This window comes from Suillus paluster (assembly GCF_016628075.1).
Source record: "Suillus paluster strain FC165 chromosome Unknown EDB91scaffold_30, whole genome shotgun sequence".
NCBI lineage: Eukaryota > Fungi > Basidiomycota > Agaricomycetes > Boletales > Suillaceae > Suillus > Suillus paluster.
The window spans coordinates 206615-220639 of NW_024537590.1; the positions used below are offsets into that span (position 1 = coordinate 206615).

The 14025-nt window shown below is 48.0% G+C and overlaps 3 protein-coding genes across 3 annotated transcripts; 1 reads left to right on the forward strand and 2 right to left on the reverse strand.

The window, feature by feature from the left end:
* Nucleotides 1–1473: 1473 nt before the first annotated feature.
* On the reverse strand, nt 1474–2727 carry EDB91DRAFT_1237656 (uncharacterized protein; the record flags this gene model as incomplete). Its single annotated transcript, XM_041321609.1, has 7 exons — nt 1474–1641; nt 1687–1784; nt 1818–2067; nt 2127–2318; nt 2376–2441; nt 2485–2563; nt 2615–2727. The coding sequence occupies 7 exons, from the start codon at nt 2725–2727 to the stop codon at nt 1474–1476; spliced, it is 966 nt and encodes a 321-aa protein (XP_041176583.1).
* Nucleotides 2728–8279: 5552 nt separating this feature from the next.
* On the forward strand, nt 8280–9533 carry EDB91DRAFT_1347503 (uncharacterized protein). Its single transcript, XM_041325928.1, has 4 exons — nt 8280–8689; nt 8752–8826; nt 8883–9094; nt 9152–9533. Exons 1-4 carry the CDS (start codon nt 8491–8493, stop codon nt 9296–9298), a joined length of 633 nt encoding a protein of 210 aa, XP_041176584.1. The 5' UTR covers nt 8280–8490; the 3' UTR covers nt 9299–9533.
* A 2456-nt stretch (nt 9534–11989) lies between these two features.
* On the reverse strand, nt 11990–13763 carry EDB91DRAFT_1336928 (cytidine deaminase-like protein). The gene is made up of 6 exons (XM_041325557.1): nt 13384–13763; nt 13092–13325; nt 12863–13038; nt 12682–12810; nt 12566–12634; nt 11990–12516 (listed from the first exon to the last, which is right to left on the reverse strand). Exons 1-6 carry the CDS (start codon nt 13460–13462, stop codon nt 12082–12084), a joined length of 1122 nt encoding a protein of 373 aa, XP_041176585.1. The 5' UTR covers nt 13463–13763; the 3' UTR covers nt 11990–12081.
* Between the last annotated feature and the right edge of the window lie 262 nt (nt 13764–14025).

Consider the following 14025-nt stretch of genomic DNA (forward strand, 5'->3'; position numbering starts at 1 on the left):
GAGTTTTGACTTGGGAAAGACTTTTAAGTCAAAGGACAGAAGAGCAGGGCTTAGAAAAGGTAAGATTCAGACTGAGTATCTACAGACAAGTGTACATAGGTTTATATACTCTAAGTGATGAGCATAGCATAGCAGAAGGCTATGTGCTGAGTGTACAGGATTACAATAGGATGACTGAGACATACGAGAAAAGGCTTGGAGGAAAGTATGTATGTGATGGATCAGAACTCGCTAGGGTATAGGGATTACCGGGAACCCAAAAAGCGGAACTATAATACTAAACAGGGATAGGACCAGTTGAGTGGTTCCTAGTCTAGGAGTGGACCGGTGAGGCGGTCGGACGGACTAATGGTTGGGTGGGTCAATACGAGCGGAACCAAAGGATCCAAGCAGGGCAGAAAAGTGGAGGGAGTAGGAATAGGATCAGGCGGACCAATAGGGCGGAGGAGCGGAACCCCAGATAGGGTTGGATGGAAGGGGTATGGGGTCGGAGGACATAGGGGTAATGTCGGAAGAGCAGAACGGAGTCGGGCGGAGGTAGCAGGGCTAATCCTGCTGAGATGCACTTCGTGCATTGTCAGGGAAGGAGGAATGAAGCGGACGGGGAAACAGGGGGTCAGGCCAGCAGTGGGGATGCTCATAGGAGGTACTGGGGGTACTCGGATCCGGTATATGACACACGCAGGTCGAGTTGATTAAATTTGTGTTGAGTGGTCTCCCACTGAGATCTAAACAAACATCAATTATTACAAACATCAATTATTAAATTTACAGTAAAATTTAATCTTACTGTACCACATCAAGCTCGTTCAGTGCCTTCACGTACTCAACCTCCACACTATCTCCAAGTCGCCGTTGACCAGCCTTTTGAAGATAGTCTTGTTCATCATTCAAATTGGACTCAAAATCTTCGGGTGCAAGATCAAATAGGTGGAGGAACTCGTCATGCACTTGGATACATTCTAATGCCTGCACATAATTACGATAAATGAAAGTGCCTAATAATTATCATCAGTATGTATCAGGCAACAGGATCAGTGGCAATGAACATACCGAGAGCAGCATACTTGTCTTGATCAGCGAAACAGAAATGCTCGTCAAGTGCTTGATGCCTGTGAAACTCCGTTGAGTTCCGAATTTCAGGTGCCAGGGTGTTCGACTCTGAGAATGTTCGTTCACAAGTCTCAAAGTCCTCTTTGCCAGCACCAAGCATGAACTTAGAGTGATGTTGAACTTGACAGAGATGGTTATGGGCGTGTCCATGGAATCCAGGCACAACACCCTCAATACCAAGATCTCATACAGCAGGTCCTAAGGATGAGCATTGAAGGATGGAATGGAACGCGCATTTGATATCATAGCCGTAAAGGAACTGCTTGGCAAAAACATCCATTAATTTGTTGATTGTCGCCAGCGGATATTTCATCCTGAGAGACTGTCAGTAGATTGGTATTATTGAAGCTAGACTCAAACTTACAGCTCGCCACTGCGGACCATGTCGCATATAGACAAAAGGAATCCATGATGGCACACTGCAACAAAAATACCAGACTTCTGGAAAACAGAGAACATTCGCTTGCGGGCCTCGGGTGTGGCATTACGCCATCGGTCAACACAAATGTTGACTGGTTCATTTGAATCCTGGTCTTCATTCTCGCAATGTATCCAGGGATCATCAGGATCCACAATATCAGCAGGGGTCAAGGTGTTTGGACAGTGGGAGTGTTGAGTGTTCTTGACTTCATCCTTGAATCGATCAACATATTCTTCATCAATCCATATGTCTGATCATCCATTGCGAGGGTCGAGGCACTCACTTCCTCCACGTAATGCAGGGTCTACAAACTTTGCTGAGTTATTACCATCCAGTGCGATCTCAAAGGGAAACCTCAGCTTGGGTTCATCCTGGACTTTGTAGTGGCAACAGGGACACGAATTGCATGCACACCAGTTAGGACCAGTGTGTCCAAGGGCTTGTGAGACATGAAGAGACACCCGCCGCAGAAGTTCTAGATATATGTCATAGGCAACACGAAATTGTTTGGCTAAATACCGACCATAATGAACCTAGAATCAGAAGACTTGTTCCATCAGTTTTAATGTACTAAATGAATGTATATACTCACACCGTGCAAGTGACATAACTTCTTCACCTCTGCGTGGATACTGAGCCTCAGGCATACACGATGCATTTGACGATAAGCCTCAAGTGTTCGTATGGTAATGGCCACAGTTGGCTGCAATGGCGATGAGCCTATACACCCACGTGTCATGAGAGACACATTAATGTGTGGCAAGCAATGACTAAAGACACCTTGCTGTCATTCTAAGAAAACATGAGATAGATACACGCAGTGAAGATAACATTCACTCACTGAAGATGTCAACAATGCATATTGAAAAGGTGTCTTCGGAAGCTGGGATACTTGTGTTGAGGGATGCTAACGAAGGATTCTGGTGGCAAAACTGGAGATATGCATCGACAAGGGCTTCGTATTGGTCTGCCCATGCATATACAAGTCTGGCTGTATGGTCATGACGGTCACAATCATCAATATGAATTCTGGATAGTCCCATCAGAGAAAGGTAGTAGGAAAAATAGCTAATTACACACTGTTGGCATGATAAGGCATGGCCCAGTTCCTCATAGAGCTCCATCTCCCCGCCACCATGACTAACTGCAAAACCTTCCTCGCCAATGGGGGGGATGATACTTGAAAGATCCATCTCATTGTTGATTCCGTCATCGTTGAAGTCAGATGAGGGTGCGGTGACACTATGTTCAGCCTGAAGAAACCATTCTCTCTGGTGCAGATTCATGCCTGTAGATAGTAGTAGCTGGTAGCAATAGAAATGAAAAGAGAAAACTTACTTCGAAGCTGGGCTGCTCGTTCAGCAGATGCCACCACCGCTCATTTGACACAGTCCTGGTTGCGGACCACCCTATTCCTCCTCCCTCCTACAGATATTCGTGATGCTTGTGAGATACCAGGTGTGCTGAAGTTGCTTTTCGTCATCAGAAACACAGGATCTTGAAGGATGATGGTGGTGGTTGAAGGCAGGTACCTTGATGGTGACATGTGACTGACACACGGTTAAAGCATGTTGGGAAGCCGATGATGTGCCATGTTGCTTGTATATCAAGCTGTTGATGCCATCATAGTAAGAATAAGCAGTATGCTGGAGAGAAAATGGCCAAAAAGTAGGAACATTGAGTGTATTGTTGAGCTCGTCGTGGGTGATGATGAGCGCAAGGTTGACGGCAACAGGTGGTGGTGCGCTATTACCGAATATAGTGCTTGTGTCAGCTTTCCCACGTGCTACCCAAGGCTAACAATACTTAATGTTCTAAGTGACATTGATTTGCTGGTCTAGACCGCTGGTCCTCACAAATAATGCTTTTTGGCTTAATATAAGGGTGAGTAGACGTCTTAGGTACCACTTTACTATATTGGAAAGGTGGGAGTAATAGGTGGTAAGTTGTATAGAAACGGAATATATCGAGTTTAATCTTTTTTACACAAGTCTAATTGGTTGATACTTATGACTAAGCTTTTCACGTGCGGGCCTACCTTAGGGCCAGTTTCCCTTTGCCTTTGTGGCACACGCTGGATGAAATCTCTGAAAAGGGGTCAAGGTCACAACGAAGAATTAGAAGAGGAATTGATGGGTCAAAAGAAACAGAAGATGATGACAATTCAAACGCTGAATCAGGGGAGGAGTTTGTGCAACGGCGAAAAAGAAGAAAGATCCCAGGCGATCAAACCAATTTCTTCCCCTGGCTCAACCCTGACAAGTTCCGACACTGTTCATCAGACAAAAGTCTCAAACTCACCCTCGAATGTTATGAGGAATGGTCGGAAGACCCAAAGTTCTTTCGGACCAAAGTCACAACTACTCCAGGATGTCCAAGCTTACCATCATCGCAATGGCTCCTCCTCCTTGAGGGACGAGCACTTGACCTTGACAAAGTCTTCTCAGGTCATTACTCAACCGCCATTGATTCCAAGCAAACGCAAGTCCTCAGAAGTGGGTTTGAGCTCACACTATCACAACCTACAACTACACAAAAGGTCAAAACCTTCGGAGATTGGAGCATCACGACCGAACTCTGGAGCAAAGCCCTTATTTTTATCATGCCCTGGAGGGAGCGAGAGCTCAGGGAATTTCGCAAGTTCATGTCGGACATCTTTGGGACCATCCATTATTCGGCGCACGAATGAGTTCTCGACTTTGATCGAGCCATTCGGCTTCTCATCGAGCAACAAAAGTTCTTGCGGTTCAATAGCTTCAGGCGTTTTGAGGGACTCCAAGCCAGCCATCTCTCATCCTTCGGGATGGTCGCCGTCAACCAACTCTCTAAGGCAGGGTCAAGCACGTCAGATCAAGGAGGAATGTCCCAAGGAGGACCTAAGCGGCCTGGAAATTCTAGGTTCGGAGAACCCTGCCACAAATGGAGCAGAGGTCAATGTGAAAAGGAGGCAAGAGAGTGTCTCTACTATCACGTCTGCGATAGAGGGAATTGCAAAGGAACTCAATGAGCGTATTGCCAAGGGGCAGCGATTTAAGCGACGGATGGTATGGGGTGATAACTCACCTATTTTCAGTCATACTGCGGTTTGGACCGAAACCGCACAACCGCTTCCTCGTCCTCCTCAAGACAAATATAAAAACGAACAAGCATTACATACTATTGCTACTCATCCTGATTTGTTCCAAGTTTTGACTCCGATTCATGTTGATGTGTTTGAATCTTTACTTATTTCTTCAGGTCATCCTAACGCTCCCTTTTATCAGTCGGTCTGTACGGGGTTACAAGAGGGTTTCTGGCCCTGAGCAGATACTCATTACGGTACTTACCCTACTACTTTGGAAGTTCACACACCGGTGCCGAAGACGCAGGAAGAGTTCTCGTTCCTTCATGATCAGATCTTAAAGGAGGAAGCAGTAGGAAGGTATTCCCGCGATTTTGGTCGCAATCTCCTGCCTGGCATGTATTCAATGCCCATCCATGCTGTTCCTAAGGAGGGAGGAAAGTTTCAGCTAGTTACCAACCACAGCACTGGCGAATATTCGCTTAACTCCATGATCGCCAAGGAGGACATTGCTGGAGTCACTCTTGACAATGTTCAAGATCTAGGAAATGCGCTACATCATTATCGCGGAATTAACCCTGACCACCCTCTTACCATTTGGAAGGCCGATGTTTCAGAAGCATATCGTCATATGCCGATGCACCCGTTGTGGCAAATAAAACAAGTTGTATCGTTCAATAGTGAAAGGAGAGTTGATCGGGCGAATGTTTTCGGAGGTCAAGCGTCTTAGCGAATATTCCATGCCTTCATGTCCTTGGTTATTTGGCTCGCGGTTTTTGTCAGATTCATTCTCGCGTATATTTACATTGACGATTCCTTCTCATATGCAGAAGCAGAGGACTTTGCATTCTATCGCAAATATCAAAAGATGTTGCCTAGAGATATGGTCAAGTTGTTGACTCTATGGGACGAACTAGGAATTCCGCACAACAAACGAAAACAGATTCACAGTTCACCGCTTCCTGTCATAGGATTCGACGTTGATCTGAATCAAATGCGGATTACTTTACAGGAGGAGTCTAAAGCTCGTCTCATCACAGAGTTGCGGGATTTCACCCGACACAAGAGTTGGCATACTTTGCGGGAATGCGAGCAGATTGTGGGTTCGCTCAATTGGGCCCTTAACATCTGTCCTCTCCTGTGTCCAGGTCTATCGGCTCTATACAAGAAGATGAAAGGAAAAGTCAATTCACAGGGGCTTATCTGGTTAAACAGAGATGTGGTTAAGGAGGTACTTTGGGTAGCAGATCACCTCCAATGGTCGGACGGAGTGTATCTCCTGAAGTCTATCTCCTGGGATTTCTTGCGGATCACAGACCAGGCGCTCAAGGTATATTGCAACGCCTCGGGAACTGGAATGGGTTTCTGGTACCCGTCCTTGAATCTAGGATTCCAGTCCTCTCTCCCGACACAGGCCCCTGTCTACGACATATATTTCTTTGAAGTGTTGTGTATCTGTTCAGCTATTCAAGATGCAGCTTCCCACTTACCGTCAGGAGGGAGATTAGCTGTCTTTACAGACAGCTTGGATTCGGTCGCGATGTTCAACTCATTAAAGGCTTCACCAGGATTCAATTCACTCCTCCTTGTCTCAGTTGACGTTGTTATAGCTGCTTCGATTGACTTTCGCGTTTTTCACATTTCAGGAGAGCATAACGTCATTGTGGACCACCTTTCACGTAACAAGGGCCGGGAGGCCCTGAAGTGTAATCCTCACCTTCGAATCCTCCCTTTTGAACCCCCTCGGAATGCGCTGGGGGCGGGAAGAAAATGATCCCACTTTCATGCAATACCAGGCAACCCGTTAGGGAAGCCTGGTCTCTCGAACGTCTCAATCACGAGCGTTCAATTAATCTCGGAATGACTCTCGAACAATCCACCAATCGCACATACTCCTCTGCGCTAAACTCCTACCTCACTTTTTGCGACCTTCATCGCTTTTCGGTTGATCCTATGCCAGACACGCTCTCATACTTTGTTTCTTACCTGTCCGCCCATATCAGCCCACGCTCGGTCAATAACTACCTGTCGGGAATTTGTAGTCAACTCGAGGAGTTCTATCCGTCAATTCGGTCGGTTCGTCACTTGCGTCTGATTTCGCGCACCTTAAAAGGTGCAAAACGACGTTATAGTGTACCAGTTAAATGAAAACTTCCATTGACACGAGCGGACCTACAGCTAGTTCACAATCAGCTCCCTCATCCCCTTTCTCATGACAACAAATTATTCCTCGTGCAACTATTTGATGGATTTTATGCCCTCCTTCGTCTTGGGGAGTTAGTATGGCCCGACAACAGAAAACTACAAAGTCGAAGAAAATTGACGCAGCGCACTTCGGTTGTGCTTGAAAACGAGCATCATTCCTTCGTCCTCCCATCCCATAAGACCGACGTTCAATTCGAAGGAGCAACAGTTGTCGTTCGTCACACTCAATCCTTGCCGGATCCTCACCAAGTGTTCAAGGAGTATTTAAAGTCGCACGACTCATCCTTTCCTTTCCATTCGACTCTATGGCTTCGTGCGGATGGTTCGGTACCAACCCGCAGCTGGTTTATTCGGAAGTTGCGTCAATTCTTTCCTTCGACAATTGCGGGACATTCGATGAGAGCCGGAGGAGCTACTTCACTAGCAGCTAGTGGAGTACCAGCGTCTCATATTCAAGCCATCGGACGGTGGTCCTCAGAGTCCTTTCAGGTATATATCCGGAAGAATCCTACTCTTCTTCACAGTCTTATTTTCAATGGTCGGTCCGCACACGATGGTCGTGATCCGTTCGCGCCCATCTCTTAAAATTTGTTCGAGTCTGCTTCATTCTATGTGTGTGTTTCCCATCGTTTTCACTCAATTTTTATTTTTTACTTATCTACCCAACTACACCTACTTTCCCAGTCACTTCTCGACTACTTAATCCCCTCCCTCCCACCCCAAAAGTAACACGTTATAGCACTCTCCACGCACAAATTCTGCACGTCTGAGTTTTTCGAGTCTCATCTTTTCTCATATTCCGAGCCTCCCGTCGGTTGCTGCTTTGTACTTATTTACTTCGGTCAATTTTTTATAGGGTCCTTCGCTGCCCTCGCACGAAGGACCCTCTTGCTGGCTAATCCTCGCAGCCTGCGCTACCGCGAGGCTAAGTGAGACCAATTAGTCAGAACGGAAAAGGAAAACATATTGTAGGACACGAGCCGACGTCAGTGTGTCGCTCGTCAAAGTCCCTTTTGGCTTGGGCTCGGACTTATCACTCTTTCTCTTCTACTATCTCGGATCGTTCGGTTTTCTTCGTCTCTGATCCCTCGGATCGTTCGGACTCTAACAGATGCGTTCTTTCATTTTTATTTTTCTCGCTATCCTGCTTTCCTACCTTTCTATGCACTACGTCAATTTTTTTTTAGTTTATTTTGTTAGAAGATCGACCGAGGACGGTCGATATTCGAAGTAGAGAGGGGATGTAAGGATTGCATATCCTCTACACACCGATCACACTTCAAAGCGAAGACGACGTGACTCCATTACTCTTCGCATCCGAGTCACGCGGATATCTCTTTTCATCTTACCATTCAGTACCTTACCTCGCGCTCACATTACACCATCTCGGTTCCTTCATCAAGTATTTTCACGCTCGATCCGGCTTAAACAAGTATTCAAAAACGTATATATACTACCAATGTACACTCATACCTACAGCGAATCCTATATTCACATCCCCGCTCCAAGAACGATTGAGAAGCCTCACAGAAAGTCCCCGCCTTATACTTTTACCGACTCGTCTAGATCACTGTCGCGCTCGTCATTTACTCACTTCGTTTCGCTCCAATTCCCCTTCGAACTCACAACAAGCCTTACACTCCCTTGGCATCACCGCTTGCTACCAGTTACCCATCTCGTGATATCGTCAATGCCTGTACCCAATCATGATGTCCATCCATCTTCTTCAACACTTCAAGTCCCACAGACGAAGTGTCTTGTCATGCGAGCCGGTAACTATTCGTCGTCTGTCAGGAAAAACTGCGACTGCGTATGCATTGATGTCTCAGAAGTACATTATGAGATGGCGCTCACGCGGATTGCTTCTGCGAAACGAAACACTCTGAGTTGTACACATCCCTAACCAAGCCCTGCAAGACCCGCTGATAGCGAACTACCTCGTGTCACCCAGCCCCCCTCTACAAGGACATCGCGCTCGGAGGGGAAATCGTCACTGAGTTTGGGACCATTGGTTACTGCTTCGGTGGTACGTCCCTTCACTCCGTCATTTCTTCCTCTCAACTTATCGTTTCAACACCGCAGATCGCTACACCTTCGACCTTGCATTCAATAACGTCATCAAATGTGCCGTCGTCGCTCACCTCTTGCTCTTGACAGTCCCCAACGACCTCGAGATAACCCCCATCATCTTCAAGGCGTTGGAGTGGGGTATCTCCTCGCGAGGGGGTGTGCAGGCGGGCGTTTGCGAGCGTTTGCTTAGCTTGGTCGGCAGGGTGGAGCCTTCGGGCATTGTCGTACGTAGCATCCATCATCAACTCTGGAGCCACACCAGCTCAGTCTGCCAGAGACAGGCTCATTGCCAGTCGCCGCCAGTCCAGCGTCCTCCCGCTGACTCCACTCTTCTAGACATACTTCACCAAAGCAAAAGCACCTCTCCTTATAATTCCTGCGAGAACGATAGGTTCTTCCCTGCAGAAGCCCAAGCAAAGGCCGATTAGGTTTTTGGCGATGGGAAATCTGCTCCACGATACAGGCTTGAGTGTTTCCCTGGTTGCATGTATAGGTGTGCTGTCCGTAGGGATCAGACTGACCCGCTGGTCGATGCTGCGAAAGAGGGATCGTTCGAGGCTAGTGTGAAGTTCTTCCTGACGCACCTGTGAGATGTATGTCTTTCCATTAATATTGTTGTAGCGGATATGAATCTAGTCCGAAATAACGTGACCCGGGCGCTTGATCTGAGCGTAGATGGCCAAATGGAGTATTCATTCAGAGTTATTCATGAACAGCCTTGATGATAAAGCAGGGAAGACGCACCTTCAGTATTTTCACTTGGATCATCGCCAGCACAGAACTCTGCAGCAACACCAAGCAACGCAGACCAAGACCGTTCGACAGCGTAGAGGACTTCAACGGCGACCTCCCTCCCACACCGTTGCAGCTTTCCTTCTGCACGTGTTCGCTTTGGCACCTCTGAGTAAGTAACGGCATTCGTTTGATGGGCAAGAGCTGAAATTATGCCGGGCCCATTAGGTGAAGTCCCCGAGCCGAAATCATGTCTTCACCAGCCACCGCGAAGCAAGAGAAATCAGCGACAAAGCCTCGCCAAAAGATGGAGGGGCACACTGAAACCGTCTATGGCGTCCTCCGCCTGCCTGACAAACAACGGATCATCACTTGTTCATTGGATAGTTCACTTCGAGTCTGGGGCTTGGACAGCGGGACGCAAGTCGGGGACGCCTGGAAAGACGAAGAAAGCCCAGACAGTCCTCGGACCCATCAAGAGAGGGAACACCGTGTGGGAGATTTGCTACTCACCTGATGAAAGGTTGGGTGGGGACTCGCTGAAAATCTGGGATGCTAACACAGGCGGTCTGCTGATAACACTCAACACGTCGATAGTGTTGAAAGTAAACTCGCCAATGTTTGTTTTTGTCTGTTATTATCTTGAATTCCTTTCGTCTACTATATTACTTCGCTGTCTACGTTTGTTTATACCTCAGCGGTTCTTTCACCAACGCTGAGGTATGTATCTCTACTGTTTGCACGCTCGCTTTCTCTTATGATTAATTGTCTCTAGACTCGTCTATTAGGTACTGTCAATGCATAGCGGTTCTTTCACCAACGCTGAGACTCGTCTATTAGTTTCACCTTTCAACAGATAGTCTGCCTGGCATGGATCGCGGATGGAAAGACACTTGTCGCCGGCGACCAGGAAAACAACTTGAGGAAATTTGATACCATCACTTGGACTGAAACCGCTGTGCAGCTTGGACAGGACGATTCGTCAGTGCAATTTCATTATCTCAGAATGAACGCATCCTCGCGAGCATATCAATCAACAAGACAGCACGACTATGGAACCTCGAAAACAATCAGCCGATTGGACTACCCCTTTACCATCAAGACAATGTCAGATGTGTTCTTCTGCGGATGGGCCATTGGCTGCGATGACCACCACGTATACACGTGGGATGTCTGTGTTATCGTCAGAGAAGCTGGCCTGGATCGAACGACTATCTTCCTTCTATTGGGTCTGACTAGGGGAGACCAGCTTCAATCGCCTGCTATCAGACAATGTGAGCTTGGATATATCATACATTTCATCCTCAATTTCACTGACAATGTGTTGCTCATCTTTTCAGGTGGTATGTTGCATTATGTCCCTTTAAAATCTTACCCACTAATCTTCGTTCGTGCTTTCAACAAGCCATTCATAGATGTATGTTATGTGTTTCTAAATTTTACATGACTTTGAGTGTCCACATACTAGGCTGATGCTACACGACGACGAGCCCCGCAAAACGAAGACGCTCGTCAAATACACCGAGGGTTTCTTAACGATACTGGTGTACGTAACCAACGTCAACGCATCCACATCGGTCACCTACCCTCCTTCTGGCACCGCCGCCCCGATTCGTTCTGGAAACTGTACGCGACACTCAATCCAGATCCCGCCCTCTGCTCAGCTGGGCTAGAAATATCATCTCTCATGTGCTACGTAGACGAGACGGATCCGACATGGAATTGCAAGAGCCACCCATATTCGAGGTCCGTGCACAGCAGCCAAACAGGCCTGTGCATTTTTTTCCGGTTTATGTTCTTTATTACTGTCTTATTTTTGACGCAGAGGAACTATCACGCGAGAAAGAAGCCATCTGCCAGCTCCTCTCGACCTACTAATACTCATGTCTTGCAGCAACCCAGCGGAGCACACCACCGTCATCGCAGCAACAACCTGCCAATGCCACGACATCCGAGGCGCTTCACACAGTCACCACTACTGCATTTGCGACTGGAACGCTCTCACATCTCGATATCATCATAAGACAGGCCGGGTGCTGGACTCCGTTTTTACTTTGGGTTGGTTGCGTGTCTATCCAATACACAGACAGTCAACATTAGGGAAGAAACATCGCAGTCTTCGTTGACATTTCTCATCTAGTTCTTCATGGCCCTCCTGCTCTCCATTATTGTATTGTATTTCTACTTGTTCTGCTAGCTGAAACTATTGTCTAGTCCATCACGTAGACAATAAGTTTCAGAATTACAGCGTGCTTAGAGATCTATTGTAATTCTATGGACTAAGTACTGTGTCCGGCACACAGTATGCTATTCACTGTATGTACATACTCTCAAACTAGAAACGAAGCTTTGTTCTTGTGTCGGCTCCTGATTTGCCTAGCGGTTTTGATGCGATATGAGATGCCTGCCCTATAAGTTGCATTTTCAGAATAAACAAATACATTCTACTGCTGTTAGATTTTTACAAAAGCTCCCATCCTCAGTGGTGGAAGAGCCTGAGCGATGTGTGCGCAAACACCATCTCATGCTCGTCCGCAGCCTTGATACACTCCTCGTCCATCACACTCCCACTAGGCGCGGCAAGGTACCGCACTCCGCTCTTCCTAGCCCGATGCACATTATCCGCGAATGGGAAAAACGCATCACTCGAATACGCAACCCTGTCCAACTTCCCTGCCCACTCTTTCTTCTCCAATTCACTCAGAGGCGCCAGCACCTCCGCAAATTGCCCCTCCCACTGCGCCCGCTCACCCCCCTCGAGTACCTCCCCGCTCACAAAGAGGTCGACCGCGTTCGCTTTCTCTGCGCGTTTGACACCTTTCTTGAATGGGAGCGCGAGGACGCGAGGGTGGTGCCGCAACCACCAGTTATCCGCCTTAGATCCCGCGAGCCGTGTGCAGTGGATGCGCGATTGCTGTCCAGCGCCCCAGGCCAATGATAGCACCGTTCTTGGCGTATGATACGCTGTTGGACTGCGTATACTTGACCGCGAGTGTCGCGACGATGAGGTCGGTTAGCGCTTGTGCTGGAACCTATGGCGACGGTTATGATTATGAGCTCCAGGGAGGGGGGGACGTACGTCTTTGTTCTTGGTAACGAGGTTGTCGAAGAGCTTAGCATTGATTTTGATGTCGTTTCGACACTGCTGGAGACTGATGCCGTACACTTGGCGGGTCTCGATGTCTGAGGGTGTGTACGACGGGTCCATCTTTTGGTAGTGTTAGCAAACGCAATGGGGCGAGGTGATCGAGCGAACATACCTCTAGGACGCAGCACTTTCCTGCCTTCTTCTTTTTGAGAACATCTAGTGCCTCAGGACTGTAGCCTGGTGCGATGATGCCGTCTGATACTTCTCTGGAGATGATGCGTGCTGTGGCGAGGTCGCAGGGTGCAGAGAGTGCAATGAAGTCTCCAAAGGATGACATGCGGTCGGCACCTAAGAAAATGATAATTTAGTGGCCTTGCACAAAGAAAGCAGAAATGACACACCTCGAGCGTGAGCGTAGGCGCATGCCAAAGGCGTCAGGGGCTCTTTGAGATCTTCGACACCGTACACCTGCTTCTCGATTTCGTCAAGTTCTAAACCCACGGCAGCACCAGCAGGGGAGACATGTTTGAACGAAGCGGCAGCAGGGAGGTTCAAAGCCTCTTGCAGCTCCCTGACAAGGGCGTAAGAATTGAGGGCATTCAGGAGATTGATGTAGCCTGGGGAACCGCTGAGGACTATACCATCCAAAGTCAAGTCAAGAGAATGCCTATCAAATCGAATAAGAGATCGCACCCTTGAATGGCAATTCACCCTCTGCCACGAAAGTCTGTGCTGGTTTCTGGTGAGGGTTAGCGCCGTACCTAAGCACCATGCGCTGGACAGGTCCGCTCTCGGGCGTCGACGCATACTGCTCGCGGACGAAGAGGTGCACCTCTTGACCCTGCGCTGAAGGAACCTCGACGATGTGTGGCGCTGCGTGATCGGGCCGCCAGGTCAATACATATCTTAGATGGGTTCTGAAGTGGGGGAGTAGTGGTGGGATTGGTGGTAGATGATAAGGTGGTGGGTAGCGCCGATGGAGGAGCTGGACGAGGAGTCCTCGTGAAAGCGTGTCTGAGTCTCTTAAGGTGCACCGGGTGCTGCTGAGGTGGCGGTCGCGAAGTTTTAGGGTGCTGTAACAAATGATGCACGAGTGAGGAACGAAGCGTGCACTGTTGCACTCACATCATGCATTCCCCAGAAGAAATCGGGTTCTGTCTCATAGCCTTCTTGATCTTGCCCAGGGATCTCTATCTGGATAACGGTCAGTAGAGAAAGGGATGAGGAAGAAAGTAAGTATGCAAAGAACACGATCGTTGGCCTCGGCGAGTGCCCTACATTCTTGCTGGAAAGCTGAGTGAAATGCGGGTAAGGATTATGTCATGGGCAATGAAG

Bases quoted from the DNA above. Each gene is read 5' to 3' on its own strand.
- EDB91DRAFT_1347503 (XM_041325928.1), top strand. From the start codon at position 8,491: ATGCCTGTACCCAATCATGATGTCCATCCATCTTCTTCAACACTTCAA. The intron at 8,690-8,751 runs GTACACATCCCT...CGTGTCACCCAG, and splicing joins GAAACGAAACACTCTGAGTT to CCCCCCTCTACAAGGACATC. The intron at 8,827-8,882 runs GTACGTCCCTTC...TCAACACCGCAG, and splicing joins CATTGGTTACTGCTTCGGTG to ATCGCTACACCTTCGACCTT.
- EDB91DRAFT_1336928 (XM_041325557.1), bottom strand. From the start codon at position 13,462: ATGGTGCTTAGGTACGGCGCTAACCCTCACCAGAAACCAGCACAGACT. The intron at 12,635-12,681 runs GTACGTCCCCCC...CCGTCGCCATAG, and splicing joins TCGTTACCAAGAACAAAGAC to GTTCCAGCACAAGCGCTAAC. The intron at 12,517-12,565 runs GTATCATACGCC...GGCGCTGGACAG, and splicing joins AGTATACGCAGTCCAACAGC to CAATCGCGCATCCACTGCAC.